The sequence below is a fragment of the Prionailurus bengalensis genome, chromosome C1, assembly GCF_016509475.1.
Source record: "Prionailurus bengalensis isolate Pbe53 chromosome C1, Fcat_Pben_1.1_paternal_pri, whole genome shotgun sequence".
Lineage (NCBI taxonomy): Eukaryota > Metazoa > Chordata > Mammalia > Carnivora > Felidae > Prionailurus > Prionailurus bengalensis.
Window position 1 is genome coordinate 845,293 of NC_057345.1, and position 15,034 is coordinate 860,326.

At 57.8% G+C, this 15,034-nt stretch overlaps 1 protein-coding gene and 1 long non-coding RNA gene across 2 annotated transcripts in view; both read right to left on the bottom strand.

Moving 5' to 3' along the window:
* CFAP74 (cilia and flagella associated protein 74) overlaps positions 1–15,034 on the bottom strand; it is a 66,681-nt gene that overhangs the window by 25,550 nt on the left and 26,097 nt on the right. Inside the window, exons 13-18 of the mRNA XM_043573566.1 lie at positions 14,503–14,676; positions 13,893–14,011; positions 11,402–11,468; positions 10,946–11,035; positions 3,317–3,481; positions 1,983–2,145 (exon numbers count right to left, since the gene is read on the bottom strand). Of these exons, the coding sequence (XP_043429501.1) occupies positions 1,983–2,145; positions 3,317–3,481; positions 10,946–11,035; positions 11,402–11,468; positions 13,893–14,011; positions 14,503–14,676 (778 nt within the window). The remainder of the gene's footprint in view (positions 1–1,982; positions 2,146–3,316; positions 3,482–10,945; positions 11,036–11,401; positions 11,469–13,892; positions 14,012–14,502; positions 14,677–15,034) is intronic.
* Positions 7,762–9,500, bottom strand: LOC122479812. Its single transcript, XR_006296442.1, has 2 exons — positions 9,246–9,500; positions 7,762–9,079 (listed from the first exon to the last, which is right to left on the bottom strand). It is a non-coding gene; the product is annotated as an uncharacterized LOC122479812 (long non-coding RNA).

The following is a 15,034-nucleotide window of genomic DNA, read 5'->3' on the forward strand; positions in this document are numbered from 1 at the left end:
CTCTGATCTTTATTACTTACTTCCTTCTGCTGGGTTTGAGTTTTGTCTTTTCTTCTTCTCCTGGTTCCTTTAGCTATAAGGTTAGGTTGCTTGAGACTTTTCTAGATTCTGGAGGTCGGCCTGTGTTGCTATAAACCTCCCTCTTAGAGCCACTTTTGCTGCATTCCAAAGCAGGTTCTAATTTTTAAAACATGAATCATGTTTTTGATGTCACTTCTAAAAGATCTCTGACCAACACGAGATTACACAGATTTTCTCCTATGTTTTGTTTTTGTAGGCTTATAGTTTTAGGTCTTACATTTAGGTCTATGATTTATTTTGAGCAATTTTTGTTTATAGCATGAGGACTGGATGGAGGTTAACTTTTTCCACATATGTTTATCTAACTGTTAAGGTCTCACTTGTTGAAAAGACTGTTTTTTCCTCCGAGCAATTACCTGTGCATCCCTAGTGAAGTCTGATTGGCCATGTTTGTGTGGGTCTGTGTTTGGACTCTGTTCTGTTCCACTGAGTCTCCGTGTCCCTCCCTTGGCCAGCACTACACTGTCTTCTCACTGTGGCTTCAGATGAATCTTGACATGACGTAGTCTGAGTCTTCCAACTTTGTTCTTTCTTGGAATTGTTTTGGAAATTTAAGGTCCTTGGGGTTTCCATAAGAACTTGAGAACCAACTGTCAGTTTCCCAGATAGAGGCTGGTGGCAGCTGTGCTGGGTTGCTCGGTCCCAACACTGCTGGTGGGAGTCTGAACCGGCACAAACACGCTGAAAAAGAACTTAACGTTGGCAAAGAAGAGAGGCAGCAGCAGAGCAGCAGGTGTGCCTCGCAGACGCTCACGCGCAGGGAGCCATGGTCCCGGGGATGCCGCCACACACCCGGAAGTCCCCACACGTGACGAGCGCCAGCGGGTCTGTGACTCGAGGTGTGTTCACGGAAGCAGGTGGCACGCAGCCGCGGAAACAGAAAGAACAGCTTACACAGCAGTGTCCACAACAGGCTGCCCAAGGCTCTGTTTCTATGAGGCTGGAACAGGAGGAATCCTGCCATTTCTGGATGTGTGCTGAATGAAACTGTTCAGGGAGGCAGGGAGGTGATGGAAACCATCCCGACGGTAGTCGCTGGTCCAGAAGGGGGCGAGTCAGGGTGAGGCCAGGCCTGTGGGGAGTGCTCTTCCTCCTCCAGTTCACCGGCCCGGGGCTGGGGGGAGTGGTGCCTATTTCCTGGCTCTTCTGTGAACTGTCCTCACCTGTCATAGGCACTCCTGTACCAGCAGGGCTCGGGGTGGCCCTAGACAGCCCTGTGCCCCCATGACCCAGTCAGCAGAGCCTCCGGGTCTTTCCCCACCACCCCCTCCCGCCCTCCACCCAGCTGCTACACCCCTGGAGCAGGACTCCCCAACTGTCCCAACAAGGACCCCCAAGAGCCACAAGGAAGGCAAGCCTGCTGTGGCTGACCTGGTGGTCCAAGGCTGGGATTTCCTTTAAACGTTACGTTAGCTTGGGGCGCCTGGGTGGCGCAGTCGGTTAAGCGTCCGACTTCAGCCAGGTCACGATCTCGTGGTCCGTGAGTTCGAGCCCCGCGTCAGGCTCTGGGCTGATGGCTCGGAGCCTGGAGCCTGTTTCCGATTCTGTGTCTCCCTCTCTCTCTGCCCCTCCCCTGTTCATGCTCTCTCTCTGTCCCAAAAATAAATTAAAAAAAAAAAAACAAAAAAAAGTTGAAAAAAAAATAAACGTTACGTTAGCTTAACTATGACTACAAATGTCAATCCACTCCATAAGCAGTGTTTATTTGAACACACGCACACGCACACACACACACACACACACACACACACACACACACTCTAATACACTGCTGTTTAACATCGAAGCCCTAGAAACGCCCCACACAGTCCAGCCCTCTGGCGCGTGGGCTCCTCAGAGCCTCCCAGGAGGGAGGTGCTCGATGTGCTTCCGTAACGCGGTTCACCCCCACCCCTGCTCACCTGCAGGGCGCCCCTCCTCCTGCTTCTTGCCGTCCAGCTTCCCAGACTCCTTCTGGCTTGTCATGTCTGCGGGAGGGGACTCATTGCCCTCAATCTTTTGCTCAGAAAAGCTGGTGGTGATTTTATCGTAAATACCTTTATCTCCATATGTGAACAGACTGCTCTAAAAAGAGAACATGAGACTTTCACTGGCAGTTTCCTGCTTGCCTTTCCCACTCAACTGCCCAGACCCCTGTTGTCGGGGGGCCACGTGGAAAGCCCGACCGTGATCCCCTCGCCAGCTCCCACTCTGTCCCGAGCCAGGCACCCAGATGACAGCAGGGCCTCCTTGCCCAGGGGCCCAGGGCCGGCCCCCGCCTCTCTTGTCTCTAGCCCAGGCTGGCTGGCTCCTCCTTGTTCCCCGTGGACACCGACACCCAGTCGTGAATTCTGCTGTGTGCCGGGCTCTGGCACGCGGCTCGCCGCACTGTGTGCCCTCCTCCCTTGGGAGGCCTGGCTCCTCCACCCGCGTGTGGCTGGGGCCCCAGGCTCCAGCTCCACACTCTCCTGGCTTCAGCTCCGACGCCTTCGGGCCCGAGAGCTGGCCCGGCCTGCGCCCCCCACCTCACCCACCACCCCTTCGCCCTGCTCTGGGTTCACACCCCCAGCCCCTCGCACCTCTGCCTCCACCCCATCGGTCCTGTCCCTCCTCAGGGGAGACACTTCCAGGGTCTTTCCTGAGACCCCTTAACGAGTGGACCCAACTGCAAAACAGCTCAGGGCTTCCTGTGGGAAGTTTCTCTCACCCTTCCTCACCCCTACACCCCTGAAAGACCTCCCAGCGTCCCCTGGCTGTGACAGAAGTTGCCTCCACAGATGGGGTCCCACCTATGTCCCTCAGGCTATTTCCGTTCACTTAGGAGCACGTCTGCACAGCCTTCCCAGGAGAAGACCGCGGCTCACCTCGCCCCTTTGGAAAGGTCCTCCTGGCCTGCCCACCCCGTGCTGGGACCTGACAGGTGCGTCAGGAGAAAGGTGGACCCTTGTGGCTCTCAGGCTTGGAGCTCCTGGCCACCGCCCTGTCAGTCACCGCACCCTCAAGAGGGGTCAGTGTCCCGTTGCCACCGCGCCTGCCAGGTGGCTCCAGGTGTCCTCCTTACGGAGACCAGTCTCTCCCACTTTGCCTGACGATGGCACCCCTGTTCCCCCTTCTCCTCCAGCCCTGCGCTGACAGACTCCTCCCCCTCACCACCAGCTCTACGCTGCCGGGACTGTGTCGTGGGCGGGGGCGGCATCACACCGTGCCCCTGGCTGAGTAGCCACGGCTATTGATCGGAAGCGGGCCACACACTCACTGTTTTTGCGACCGACTGGGAGATGTCCATCTCACAGGACTCTGATGCCCGAAGAAACTTGAACTTGGTGCCCAGACCTCCGACGTTGGTCAGCGTGACGATCCGGGAGGCGGTCTCACCCACCACGTAGCTGCCAAAGTCGATGAGCTCCTTGTCAAGAGACAGCTGCCAAGAGAGCCAGGGATGAGCCAGGGCGGCCGCCGAGTCTGCGGCCAGCTCTCTTCTCCCACCTGTGGCCCTGCGGCCCTGGGGACTCGGGCTCAGGGTCGGGGTCAGCATCTGGCTCCAGGCGGGGCCTCTACACACCCCAGGAACAGGGTCCGCGTCCTAGAAATCATAGGCTTGAAGCGTGACAATTTGGGAGCTCCTGAGTCCAAATTTTGAACAGTCAAGTCAGCTAAGAAGCAACGAGCTATTAAGCCCTGGAAAGACGGAGGAACCTCAAATGCACATTACTGAGAACCTGAAAAGGACATACGGCATGATTCCAACTGTGTGGCATTCTGGAAAAGGCAAAATTCAGGACACAGTAGGGAGAGCAGTGGATGCCAGCGGTTTGTGGGGAGGGAGGGATGAACAGGCGGAGCACAGAGGATCTGGGGGGGCGGTCAAAGTACTCCGTGTGACCCAGTGGTGACCGCGCGTCATTACAGCTTTGCCCAAACCACAGAGCACAGCAGCGAGCGACCCTTTGTAGACCAGGCACCCTGGGAGACCATGCCGTGTCCCTGTCCTTTGTCTGTGGCCACAGATGGCCCCTCGGAGGGGAGGGCGACGGTGGGGACAACTGTGTGTGGGCGCAGGGGCACGATCTGGCTCGGTCAGTTTGATGAAGCGCCTGATGACAGAGAGTCGGGAAAGGTGTGAGCTGAGCAGCTCCGGGGGAGAGTGGGGTCTGTGGGCTGAAGGCGACCGGGGCGCGGGCCGCAGGTGCAGGAGCCCCGCCCCCGCTATCGGACGGGAGCTCACAGGTAGGCAAGGGCAGAGGCTGGTCCGGTCGGTGCAGGTGGAAGGGCCGACGTGCCAGCAGCGGGCACACCTGTGCACGCGCCACTTTCTCACGCCCTGTCTGGAACGAGGAACTGGGCTGCTGGAGGTCTCGCTCCAGGGCTGGCACAGGAGATGGGCACGTGAGCCCTGGGCGTTGTCTGGCCAGAACGGAAGTCCTCAACGGGAAATGCTCCGAGCACAGCGTAACCGTGCGCCTGAGGGACAGCGAGCTGAAACTGCTCCCACGGTGCGGACGGGAAAAGTGTGAGCAGCGACAGAAAGTTGTATTTGGTTCTGGTCCAGAGAGTGAAATAAATCAACGATTTTATGGATTAATGAACGAGGAAGAGATCAGTGTCCCTCACAGAAGAGTTCTAAGCGGTTCACCGGGACGTCCAGTCCTCCCGGCCCCGGGCCTCCCACGGAGCGCGGTTTGGCGGGAGGACGGCAGAGAAGCGTCACAGTGAGAAGTCAGGCGGTGAAGGCCACGTCACAGCGCGAGGCTGGGGGGCAGTGCGCGCCCGTGATGGGATTCGGCCAGAACCACCGCGGCGGCCTTCCAGAAACCCGCCACCCCAGTCTACTCATGAGATAAACTCTGGACAAATCCCAGCGGGGGACATTCTACACAGCAACTGCCTGGCACCCTCCCAAACCGTCAGGCCATCAACAAAGAGAAAGTCCCAGAAACTGTCACAGCCGCAAAGACCCTACGGCAAAACAGCAGCATAAGGAACGTGGCACGTTCCTGGGGTGTGACGCCGGCACAGAAATTGGTCGTGAGGTAAAATCTAAGGGAATTTGAATATCGTGTCTTCTCCAGCTAATAATCATCATAATGCGTCAACACTGGTTAATAATTTAATAAACGTGCTACACTACATAAGATGTTTCTGGGGCAACCTGGGTGGGGAGTCAGCCAGAATCGCATGTTTTGTGTTAATGCCAAAACCATTCTAGAAAATAAAGTCATTTCAAAATGAGCCGAGCTACCACACCCCTTGCTGTGGGGCTGAGTGGACACGGTAAGGCTCAGAGGGTCTGGGGACGAGGCTGCCGTCCCTGTGAGATCAATGTGGTGCGGGCACATCCCCCAGGGCACACCTCCCCCCACCCTCATGGGCATGGGCATCTTGGCCATCTGGGCGCTGGCTAAGAGGGTCGTGTGCAGCCTGCCACCCCAGGCAGCTTTTCTGGCTGCCAGTTTTGGGGACCCAGGGGCCCCACTCTCCTCTCTGCCCCCGCGGGACCAGAGGCGGCAGACAGACGAGAGCTTCCCACAGACCAGACACGGAGCAGCCTGTGCGCATACGTGGGTGTGCACGTGTGTGCATGGGTGTGCGTCTGCATGTGGATGTGTGAGCGCGTGTGCGTGTGTATGGAGTAGGTGGCAGGTGACCCGTCTCCTGGTTACAGGTCACCAGACTTCCAGGAGCCACATCTACGCAGGATGGGAGGGTGGCCACTCCCACAGCTGCAGGCAGGGCCTGGGCAGAGGCCGGCGTGTTCTGAGCATGGGGGTGACAGGTGATGACACGCGACTGCGTGGCTAGGGGGCGACACTGCGGGGCATTCTCCCTTTTCCCTGTGCACGATGGAGCCCTGAACGTCAGCGGGACACAGAGCCGCCCTGGGAAGACTCTACTGCCCAGCCCACCTTGCAGCCAGGGCTCACCACGCGACGGTCACTTCCGGCTGGTGCAGGGGACCTGACAGGAGGGATGGTGCCTTGGAAGCCACTTGTGGAGGGTGGCAGGGCGGCGCAGCCCAGACCCTCGCATCGGAGGCAGAGATGAGTCCTTGCTTAGGGCGACTTGGTCGCGGCAGCTCCACCTGATGGTTCGATGGAGGCCAGAGGCACTCCGACCCGAGCTGGGTGTGTGACTGGAGGGCGCTGGCCTCGTGTGCACTTGGCGAAGGGCCGGGCCAGCAGGTGAGTACCCTCCGGGCCTGCCCAGAAAGGAGCCCGAGGCCACACCACGCAGGGAGCACCACGCTGGGTCCTATGTGTGAATCCTGACTCCGGCACGCACGTGCTCCTTCTGGGGGCCTGTCCCCAGCGAGCCCTGCTGCCTGGGCCACTGCGAGAAGGGGGTGTACACGCGGCAAGGGGTGCGGGAGGCCACAGCAGATGTCGGCTCTCCACGGCCTCAGCGAGGCTCGGCAGCCCCCGGCAGGGCTGCCACCATCCGGGCCACGGTACCCGGGCCGTGTGTGAACCCAGGCAGGGCCCAGGGCTGCCACGGCCACGGTGGAGCGACCTGAGTGCTGAGAACGGAGACCATACGATCGGAACATGCAGAGCACGCAGAACCCATGAGTCCACAAGAAAACAGGAAAAAGAGAAGCTAACCGGCCGTTGGGAATGATAATTGTTCCAACCCCTCCTTACACGGAGCACTAGTGAAGGAGGGAGAACATGAGAAGCAACAGCTTCATGCAGAAAACAACATCAGCGGCCTTCCCTCCGGAGCCCCGGGCGGAGGAAGCACAGCTGTCACCGAAGACCTGTCCCCCCCACGGAGGAAGGGGCTGCAGGGGGCAGCCTTGCTCTGTGGGGAGGTGGCAATCCCTGTCGTGCCCGGGTACAAGGCACAGTGATCTGCCACCGTGTCGCTGGGAGAGCCGTCACCAGGAGACCTGTCACCCAGAACTCTGTCACCTGGAGGTCCATCACCGGGAGATCTGTCACCAGGAGACTAGTCTTGGTGGCAGCACCAGCGCAGGTGGGAAGAAAGACTCAGGGACTTGAAGACAGGACAACGGGGGTGTCGAGTCTGAAGGAAAGCGAGTAGGGCCTACGGGACCGCGGGTGGACCAGTGTCCCATCACAGGGGGCCCAGGAGCAGAAAAGGAAGAATCTGGCCCAAAATTCCCAAGGGGATATGAATATCAAAGAAGCTCTATAAACTCCAAGTAAGATGGACCCGAAGAGACCCACACCGAGACGCGTCATAATCAAACTGCTGCGAGACAGAGAGACTCCCGAGGGCCGCAGGGGAGACGTGACCCAGCGCACGAGGCCTCGGCGAGATTTCAGGGGCTTCGGAGGCCAGAGGGCAGTGGGTCGGTGTATACAAAGGGCCAAAAGGAAAAAGCGTCAACCAAAAACCCTTCTCCAGCAAAACTGTCCTTCAAAAGTGAGGGAGAAACCACGACATTCCCAGATGAACAGCCCCGTGGGCACTCAGCCCTGCAGGAGACGCTCCTGCACACCAGCCAGTCGCTCGAAGCATTAAGGGGAAATACGGCCCCATCGAAGCGAGCACACAGGCAGTATAGAAGCTAGAGCTCTTATAACGATGGTCTGTAACCGCACTGTGTGTTTTCTACATGATTTCACAGTCTAATACTTTCATTTTTAAAGCAGGTATTAGTCTAAAAGCTAATGTTATCATCACTTTGGTTTGTAACTCCACGTTTTGTTTTAAGAGACTAATGCATTTGAGACGTTATTAGTTTGTGGTCTTGGACACACGGTCACAAAGATGCAATCCTATGACATTAACAGCTGAAGGGGGTGGGGACCGAGCTGTAAAGGAGCAGACGTCTCACAGGCTTCCGAATTTAAGCTGCTATAAATCCAAATCAGAATGCTTTAACTTCAGGATGTTAAACGTAATCCCTTGGTAACCACAAAGAAAATAGCTACAGCATAAACACAAAAGGAAATGAGAAAGGAACTTAAACATTTCGCTATAAAAAAATCAACTGAACACAAAAGAAGACAGCCACACAGGAAATGAGGGACGCGTGAAAACACGGGGCAACATGACGGAAGCAAGCTGGCCGATGCTGCCGCGCGGACGGCTCCTGAGGACACGTGCTAAGCCACAGAAGCCCGTCACAAAGGACAAGTGCCACGTGATCCCACTTATGTAAGGCACTTGGAGCTTTCAAATCCCTGGAGACCAGGGTGGGGAGGAGGCGCCCGGGGGCGGAGAGGGCGGCACAGGACAGAGCTTGGGTTCCGGAAGGTGGGAGAGTTCCGGAAAGGATGGGGGCGGCGCCTGCCTGTCGTGAATGTACTTAATCTACTGAAGCGCGGACCCTCGCGCGGCCAAGACGGTGCACTCCGCGCCGCGTGTGTTTTGCCACAGCGAAAGATGGAAGAGAGAAAAGGGGATGGCTTCCAACAACACAGCAGTCACACGCCGGTGCCCGGCTGACAGAGCAGAAGACACAGGAGGCGGCTCGGGCGGCTGGCGCGCGTGAACTGGACCGGGAACGGGCGCTGGTTAGGAGTGCTCACGTTCCGGGCGAGAATTCCAGACCGCGGTCGCCCTCATCCATTCCCTCCTTCGGCCCGCCCTCCCGTGCGGCCGGGACGGGGGGCCTCTCTGCTCCACTGACACAGGGCGTTGCCACGCGACTTGCTTTAGTCAGCATCGTTAGGACAGGGGACGAGAGTGGTGTGAGATGTGCTCGTGTGGCTGGCCTTCGTTGCCTGGGCGACGACCGTCGTCCGCGAGAGGCTCCCGCCAGGAGGCCCCGTCACCTGCAGCCTGGAGCCAGCCGCCCAGCCGAGCCCGGCCTGGGTCGGCCAAACCACAGTCGGCGGCGTGTCTGTGACCGTGAGACGGAACGCTTGTGGCTGTGATAAGCTGCTAGACGTAGGAGGTTTTGTTCCGCAGCATCACCGCACTCGGCGCTGACTTGCTCGCTCGGGAGAGGCGATGACGTGGCGGTTTCTGTGGCAGAACCTCCTTCTTCGAGATGCGTGTGGAAGTTTTGCGAGGGTGCGGTGTTGAGTGTTACGCTATTGCTGGTCTACTTGGAAGTGGGTCAGCAAGACAGACAGACAGACGAGGCAAATGTGGTGAATGCCAACAGATGGGATCCAGGCGGCACACGGGCGTTCACTGTGCTGTGCTTCCTGCTTTTCCTTATGTTTGAAATTTTCTTAATCAAAAGAAGAATGGGTGGTGACTACACTTACCATAGTGAGCACCAGGTGACGGAGGTGCGGAATCCCTTGTCGCATGCCTGACACGAATGTGACACTGCGTGTCAACTCCACTCCAATAGTAAAGATTAAAAATTAATTATAAAGTTTTAAAAAGAACCAGTTCTGCACTGCAGAGGCAAATAAGGCGAAAAGGCAACTTCTGGCACGGGAGAAAATATTTGCAATTCAAAATGTATAAAGAACTCACACAACTCAATAGCAAAACACCGAGCAATTTGATTAAAACTGGGCAGAGAGGGCACCTGGCTCAGTTGGTTGATGAGTGTCCGACCTCAGCTCAGGTCATGATTTCACAGCTTGTGAGTTTGAGCCCCGCGTCGGGCTGTGCGCTGACAGCTCAGAACTTGGGACCTGCTTCAGATTCTGTGTCCTTCTCTTCCTCTGCCTCTCCCCAGCTCATGCTCTGTCTCTCTCTCTCTCTCTCAAGAGAAAAAAAATTAAAGGGGTGCCTGGGGGGCTCAGTCGGCTAAGCATCGGACTCTGGCTCAGGTCGTGATCTCGTGGTTCGTGAGTTCGAGCCCCGCGTCAGGCTCTGTGCTGACAGCTCAGAGCCTGGAGCCTGCTTCCGATTCTGTGTCTCCCTCTCTCTCTGCCCCTCCCCCGCTCATGCTCTGTCTCTCTCAAATATAAACATTTAAAAAAATTTAAAAAAAAAACTGGGCAGAGGATCTGAATAGACATTTCTCCAAAGAAGACATCCAGATGGCTAACAGGTACGTGGAAAGATGCTCAACATCATGGATCATCAGGGAAATACCACTCGCAGCCACAAGGCGCGACCACCTCACACCTGTCAGGCTGGCTTCAATCAACAACACGGGAAACAACAGGTGTCGGCGAGGATGCGGAGACGGGGGGACCGTGCACCGTTGTGGGCAGTGCACGCTGGTGCGGCCCCTCGGGAGCAGTGTGGAGGCTCCTCCAAAGTTAAAACAGAGCTACCCTAGACCCAGCCATCACACCTCTGACAATACATCCAAAGGACATGAAACCACTAAGGGGACCCCCACTGTCTGCACCTTCATATTCACAGCAACATTATTTACAATAACCAGCCAGTGAGGACAGCCTAAGTGTCTGTCAATGGACGAACGGAAGAAGGTGGGGCATAGACACAGTGGAATTAAAAAAAAAGGAAATCTTGCCATTAGTAATAGCACCGATGGACCTTGAGGGCACTGGGCTAGGTGAGCTAAGCCAGACAGAGAAAGACAAACTCTGTGTGGCTTCACATAGGTGTGGAGTCAAGCCCATAGACACAGAGAGCAGAGCGGTGGTTGAGGAGGCAGGGGGGCGGTTGAAATGGGGAAAGGGGGTCAAAGGGTACAAACTTGAGTTATCGGTTCCGGGGGCGTAACGCACAGCCTGGTGACCACGCCTTAAAAGGGAAATCGAGGGGACACCCCAGAGCTGCTGAGGGGACCAGCATCTCCTGAGATGGGCCCGAGGGTCTCCTGCGACCTGGGCTCTGCACAGCACGGGATTTACCCCACCCCCCGCCCCGGCACCCCGCTTTCCAGCGTCAATGTGAGCGTTTACCTCCCCAGAACGGCCTGCGTGCTCCGATCCACCCCCGGGTCGGCCCCAGCCTGACCTGAGCTGTTCGGACCTGGGCCCAGACCCAGGATGCACGGTGCAGCCCCACCCAGCTCAGGCGTCCCTGAACCTACCATACACTTCTTCGTGGAACACTTCAGTGGAACGGAAAATCCACCCGTCTGAGCCAGAAATGAGACGCTTCCTTCCAGATCCTTGTTTATCTAAAAAATAAAACACCCAAGCACCATAACATTTGTAACTTTGCCCAGGGACACGGGCTGTGTCTCTACAACCACGGGCTGGGCCTGGGCCCGTCCGAACACTCTAACACACCCCACTCAGACCCAAGAGCACCTACAGACCCGCCTGCTGGCTACGAACCCTCAGCACGGGCCCCTAATTGCGACCAATGTCAGGTACATGCCGCCCGGAGATAAAGCGGCGCAGGGGCGTGTGTGACCCCTGCTGAGGCCCTCGCGTCCTCCCCCCGTCATCTGTGTCTGCAGAGACCCCGTTCTACCCACCACCCACTCACGACGGGTGAGAAAAATCCCTGCGCATCATCTGCTTTTGGAACAGACACTCACCATGGGCTTGAAGGTGACAAGGACTTCGCAGGACATCCCGGCTGACATGGGACCAGGGGGGTCAAAGCTGTAGGCACAACAATCCATGGGGCTCGTCATCAGATGGACGGGGGAGGCGCTGTTGGAACTTCCCAACAGCCATGGCCCCGAGCAGGCACCGAGTGGGCCTTCTGGAGCCCTCCCCGCCCATCCTGGGTGCTGTGCCCCAGTGCCCAGGCCCCAGGAGACACTCGAATAACATCTGAATGTGTGCGGAGTGAGTATAGGGGCGAGTGAGGCGCGTCCCCAGAGGGAACGGATGCCAGGGGCCAAGCGGTGGCCGCGGTTCCCTGGGGACATGCGGTGTCAGGTCTGGAACCAAGGGCCTCGTGTTTTAACACTAGCGTGAGGGCTGGGAGCCAGCTGGGAGCTAGCACGGACCCTGCACACAGCTGGCACCCTCTGAACCCCACTTTCAGTGAAGGAGCCAGGAAAAGAGCCCCTGCTTCACAGGGAGACTCAAAGGCAGTCGGTCTGTCTTGGTCTAGATCCTGGGTGAGGAAAAGCAGCTTCCAGAAAATTGCTAACGTGAGGTGTGTTTTCACAAGGTTGAATTTTACCTAAGGTGCTTGGATTAGAAATGCACAAGCTAAAAACTTAATATAATTGCTTTCCCCTGCCTGGTAATGACCCCACACACCAGGCAGAAGAAACCCAAAACCTCTCCAGGGGGGAGGGAAGCTTTTGGATACTATATCACAGAGACTCCAGGGGACGGAGCCCCCCCTGGTGAGAAGACGGGGATCCCAGGCTGGAAAGGACACGTGTAAGCCAGCCACGCACACGCAGACGGCAGGGCCAAACGCCAAGAGTCTCCGATAAGAGAATGGTTGAATGGAGACTTTCAAAGATGTCATGTTAGAATTATCAGAGATGGTGGGGCGCCTGGGGGCTCCGTCGGTGAACCGTCCGACTTCGGCTCGGGTCACGATCTCACGGTCCGTGGGTTCGAGCCCCGCGTCGGGCTCTGTGCTGACGGCTCAGAGGCTGGAGCCTGCTTCGGATTCTGTCTCCCTGTCTCTCTGCCCCTCCCCTGCCCACACTCTGTCTCTCAAAAATAAACGTAAAAAAAGTTAAAGACAAACAAAATTATCCAAGATGGAAATAGAGAATCACAGAGGTGACAAAGGAAGAAGACAGTGTCCGGTGGCTGCTGACCTGAGGCAGAGTGCAGGCTTCCGGAAACAAGAAGTATGGCCACTGAAATACGAGGCTCTTGGAGACACAAAGAGAGAAGGGCCAGTGGGGTGCTGGATTCGAGAAAATACTACAGCACACACTTCAGGGGTGGAGGACCAGGGTGGGGCTGAGAAGCGTGTAGGCTTTTTCGGAGGTCTGAATCCTCAGTGAGCCCTAAGCCCGTCTAAGCAGATCAACCCGCACTTGACACACTGCAGAGGCGCTGCCGGACCTCAGGGACAAGGGCGTCTGAAGGCAACCACACGGGAAGCCAGACAACGACCCAGGGCTGGGTCTTCCCAGCAGCAGCCACAGAAGCCAGCAGACGGAGGGTGATAATCTCCATGGTGGGGGGTTTGGGGGGTGAGACAGCCGCCAATCAGACCCCAGCCCGGTCCTGGGGAGGAGTGCTTCAGGACGCCGGGGGGCTGATACCGCGAGTCTGGGCCCCAAGTCCCACAGAGACCCACAGATCAACATGAAAAACTAGCAGACCACAAGTAAATCCTGTGCCTCCAGCACGAATGCAGGAGAGAATAAGTTAGTGACACACAGGAATTTCTGGCCACGCTCTGCCCACACGCGCCTTTGCAGATAAGCTGGCGGAAAGAGAGAAGGGGGGAACAGAGGTCCCACGTCTGAGCCACAAGCAGCCCCCGGAAGAGAACAGTGTGTCCCATGGTCAGCGAGTGCGGACCACAGGGAGAGGCCGTGGGGACGGGCGGTGGGGAGCCATCCTGGGCCATCTCGGGCCTGCAGACCCGTCTATAAAAAGCTGGCAGAACCAGAAGAAACCTTCTTAAAGCCAAAGGCAAAATGCTACGGAGCAGGAGAAAAGAGAGACACTACAGCAGACACGGCGAGACACAGAAGAACGTGAGAAAAATGAGGAAAACTTAAAGCGGGACATGAGCAAGCATTAAAGGGGCCAGGAAGAAAACGGTAGACGGGGCCGCCTCTCAAGCACCAGCGGAGCTTCAAAGAAGGAAAACAGAAACGTGGCTACACAGGGGACACGCGCACAGTGGGAGGGGACGGTCCTGAAGCAGGACGGCTCGAACCTTCACCCAGAGAAGCCCCAACAACCGCCAGGGACGTCTCACCCAGAGGGGTGGGCCCCGAAACACTGGCCCGGAAGGAGAGTCATCACGCACACCTGGGCTGGCCTCGGGCCGCGTCAGCACAAGAAGGCGGAGCGGCCACCAGAGCGAGCGCCAGGCGGGCGTGAAGGCCGAGGACAGCGCACCCGCACCCGCGCCCCGCCGGCTCTCACTCGACGCGGACGAAGTCCCTGAGGTGCTCCTCCACGCCCACCAGCTTGCAGTGGTTGGTGGTGTGGGTGGCGTTTATCAGCGTGATCTTCTTCCTGTACACTTTGCCGACGTCGAAGTCCTGGAAAAGTCAGAGGAGGCATTTGAGGCCGTCGGGGGGAAGGCGCCGTGTGAGCGCCTGGCGGCCTCTCCTCGTGTGCCCGACGGCCAGCGTGTGACCACACGAGGAAGGTCTCGGTGGCGAGCGGAGGAGCGTCCTGATAGGAGACCAGGAACAAGTCCCAAGGTTTCCTGACTCAGGAAGCGCTCCCCTGGGGACGCATGGGGAGCAGGGACAGCGGGGGCAGGAAATGGCTTCCTGGGGACCTCGGACGGTGTGGGCTCTGGGGCCGGCACCCCACTCCGTCTGAAGGACTAGGGCCCGTGTGGCATCCCAGGAGCCCGCCAGCCTCCTCCCCTGCAGAGTCTGGCGGCTGTGACTACGTGTGAGGACCGACCTCCCACTGTCCCTTTCCAGGGAGGCTGTCCCCCGGGCCGGGTCCCCTTCTGGGGCTGGCGTCTGACCCCTCTCAACACTCTCAGCACCAGGCCAGGCGAGTAGCCCCTCCTCACCTTGAAGTGGATGAGCTTGGGTTTGCTATTGAAGGGGCGACCTTTGAACTCGTGCCCGGATGCCACCTGACTGTGGGTCACCCTGCTGCGCAGCTGCTCCATGGTGCGTGCCAGGATGTCCTTGTCCATCTTTGTCCCGCCCACGGGCTTCCCGTCCACCTCCTCTTTGGGCACCTGGGTTTCCACAGAAACAGCGTCACGCTCGAGGGCAAGCCTAGGCCCAGCGAGGCGATCCGCTCCAGGTGGCCTAGGGCAGCCGGGGGCCGCAGAAGTTTAGTGGCACAGCGTCAGGGCCCAGAGCGGCCGGGGCAGGGGGAGCACGACCGCCCGGCAGGCCACTTAGAGAGCCCTGGCCTGAGTGAGGCTGGCGGTCCTCACTTCAGAGGAAAAGGAAAGAGGGACGAGCAGGCACGTCCAGGATCCCGTTGGATTTGTGGGAAGTGACGGCAGAGGCGGGGGGTTTCTAGATTTTTCAATTAGGCCAAGAGAAAGGTTTGAAATGTTTAACCGGAGCCATGTTTTCTCAGGCAGC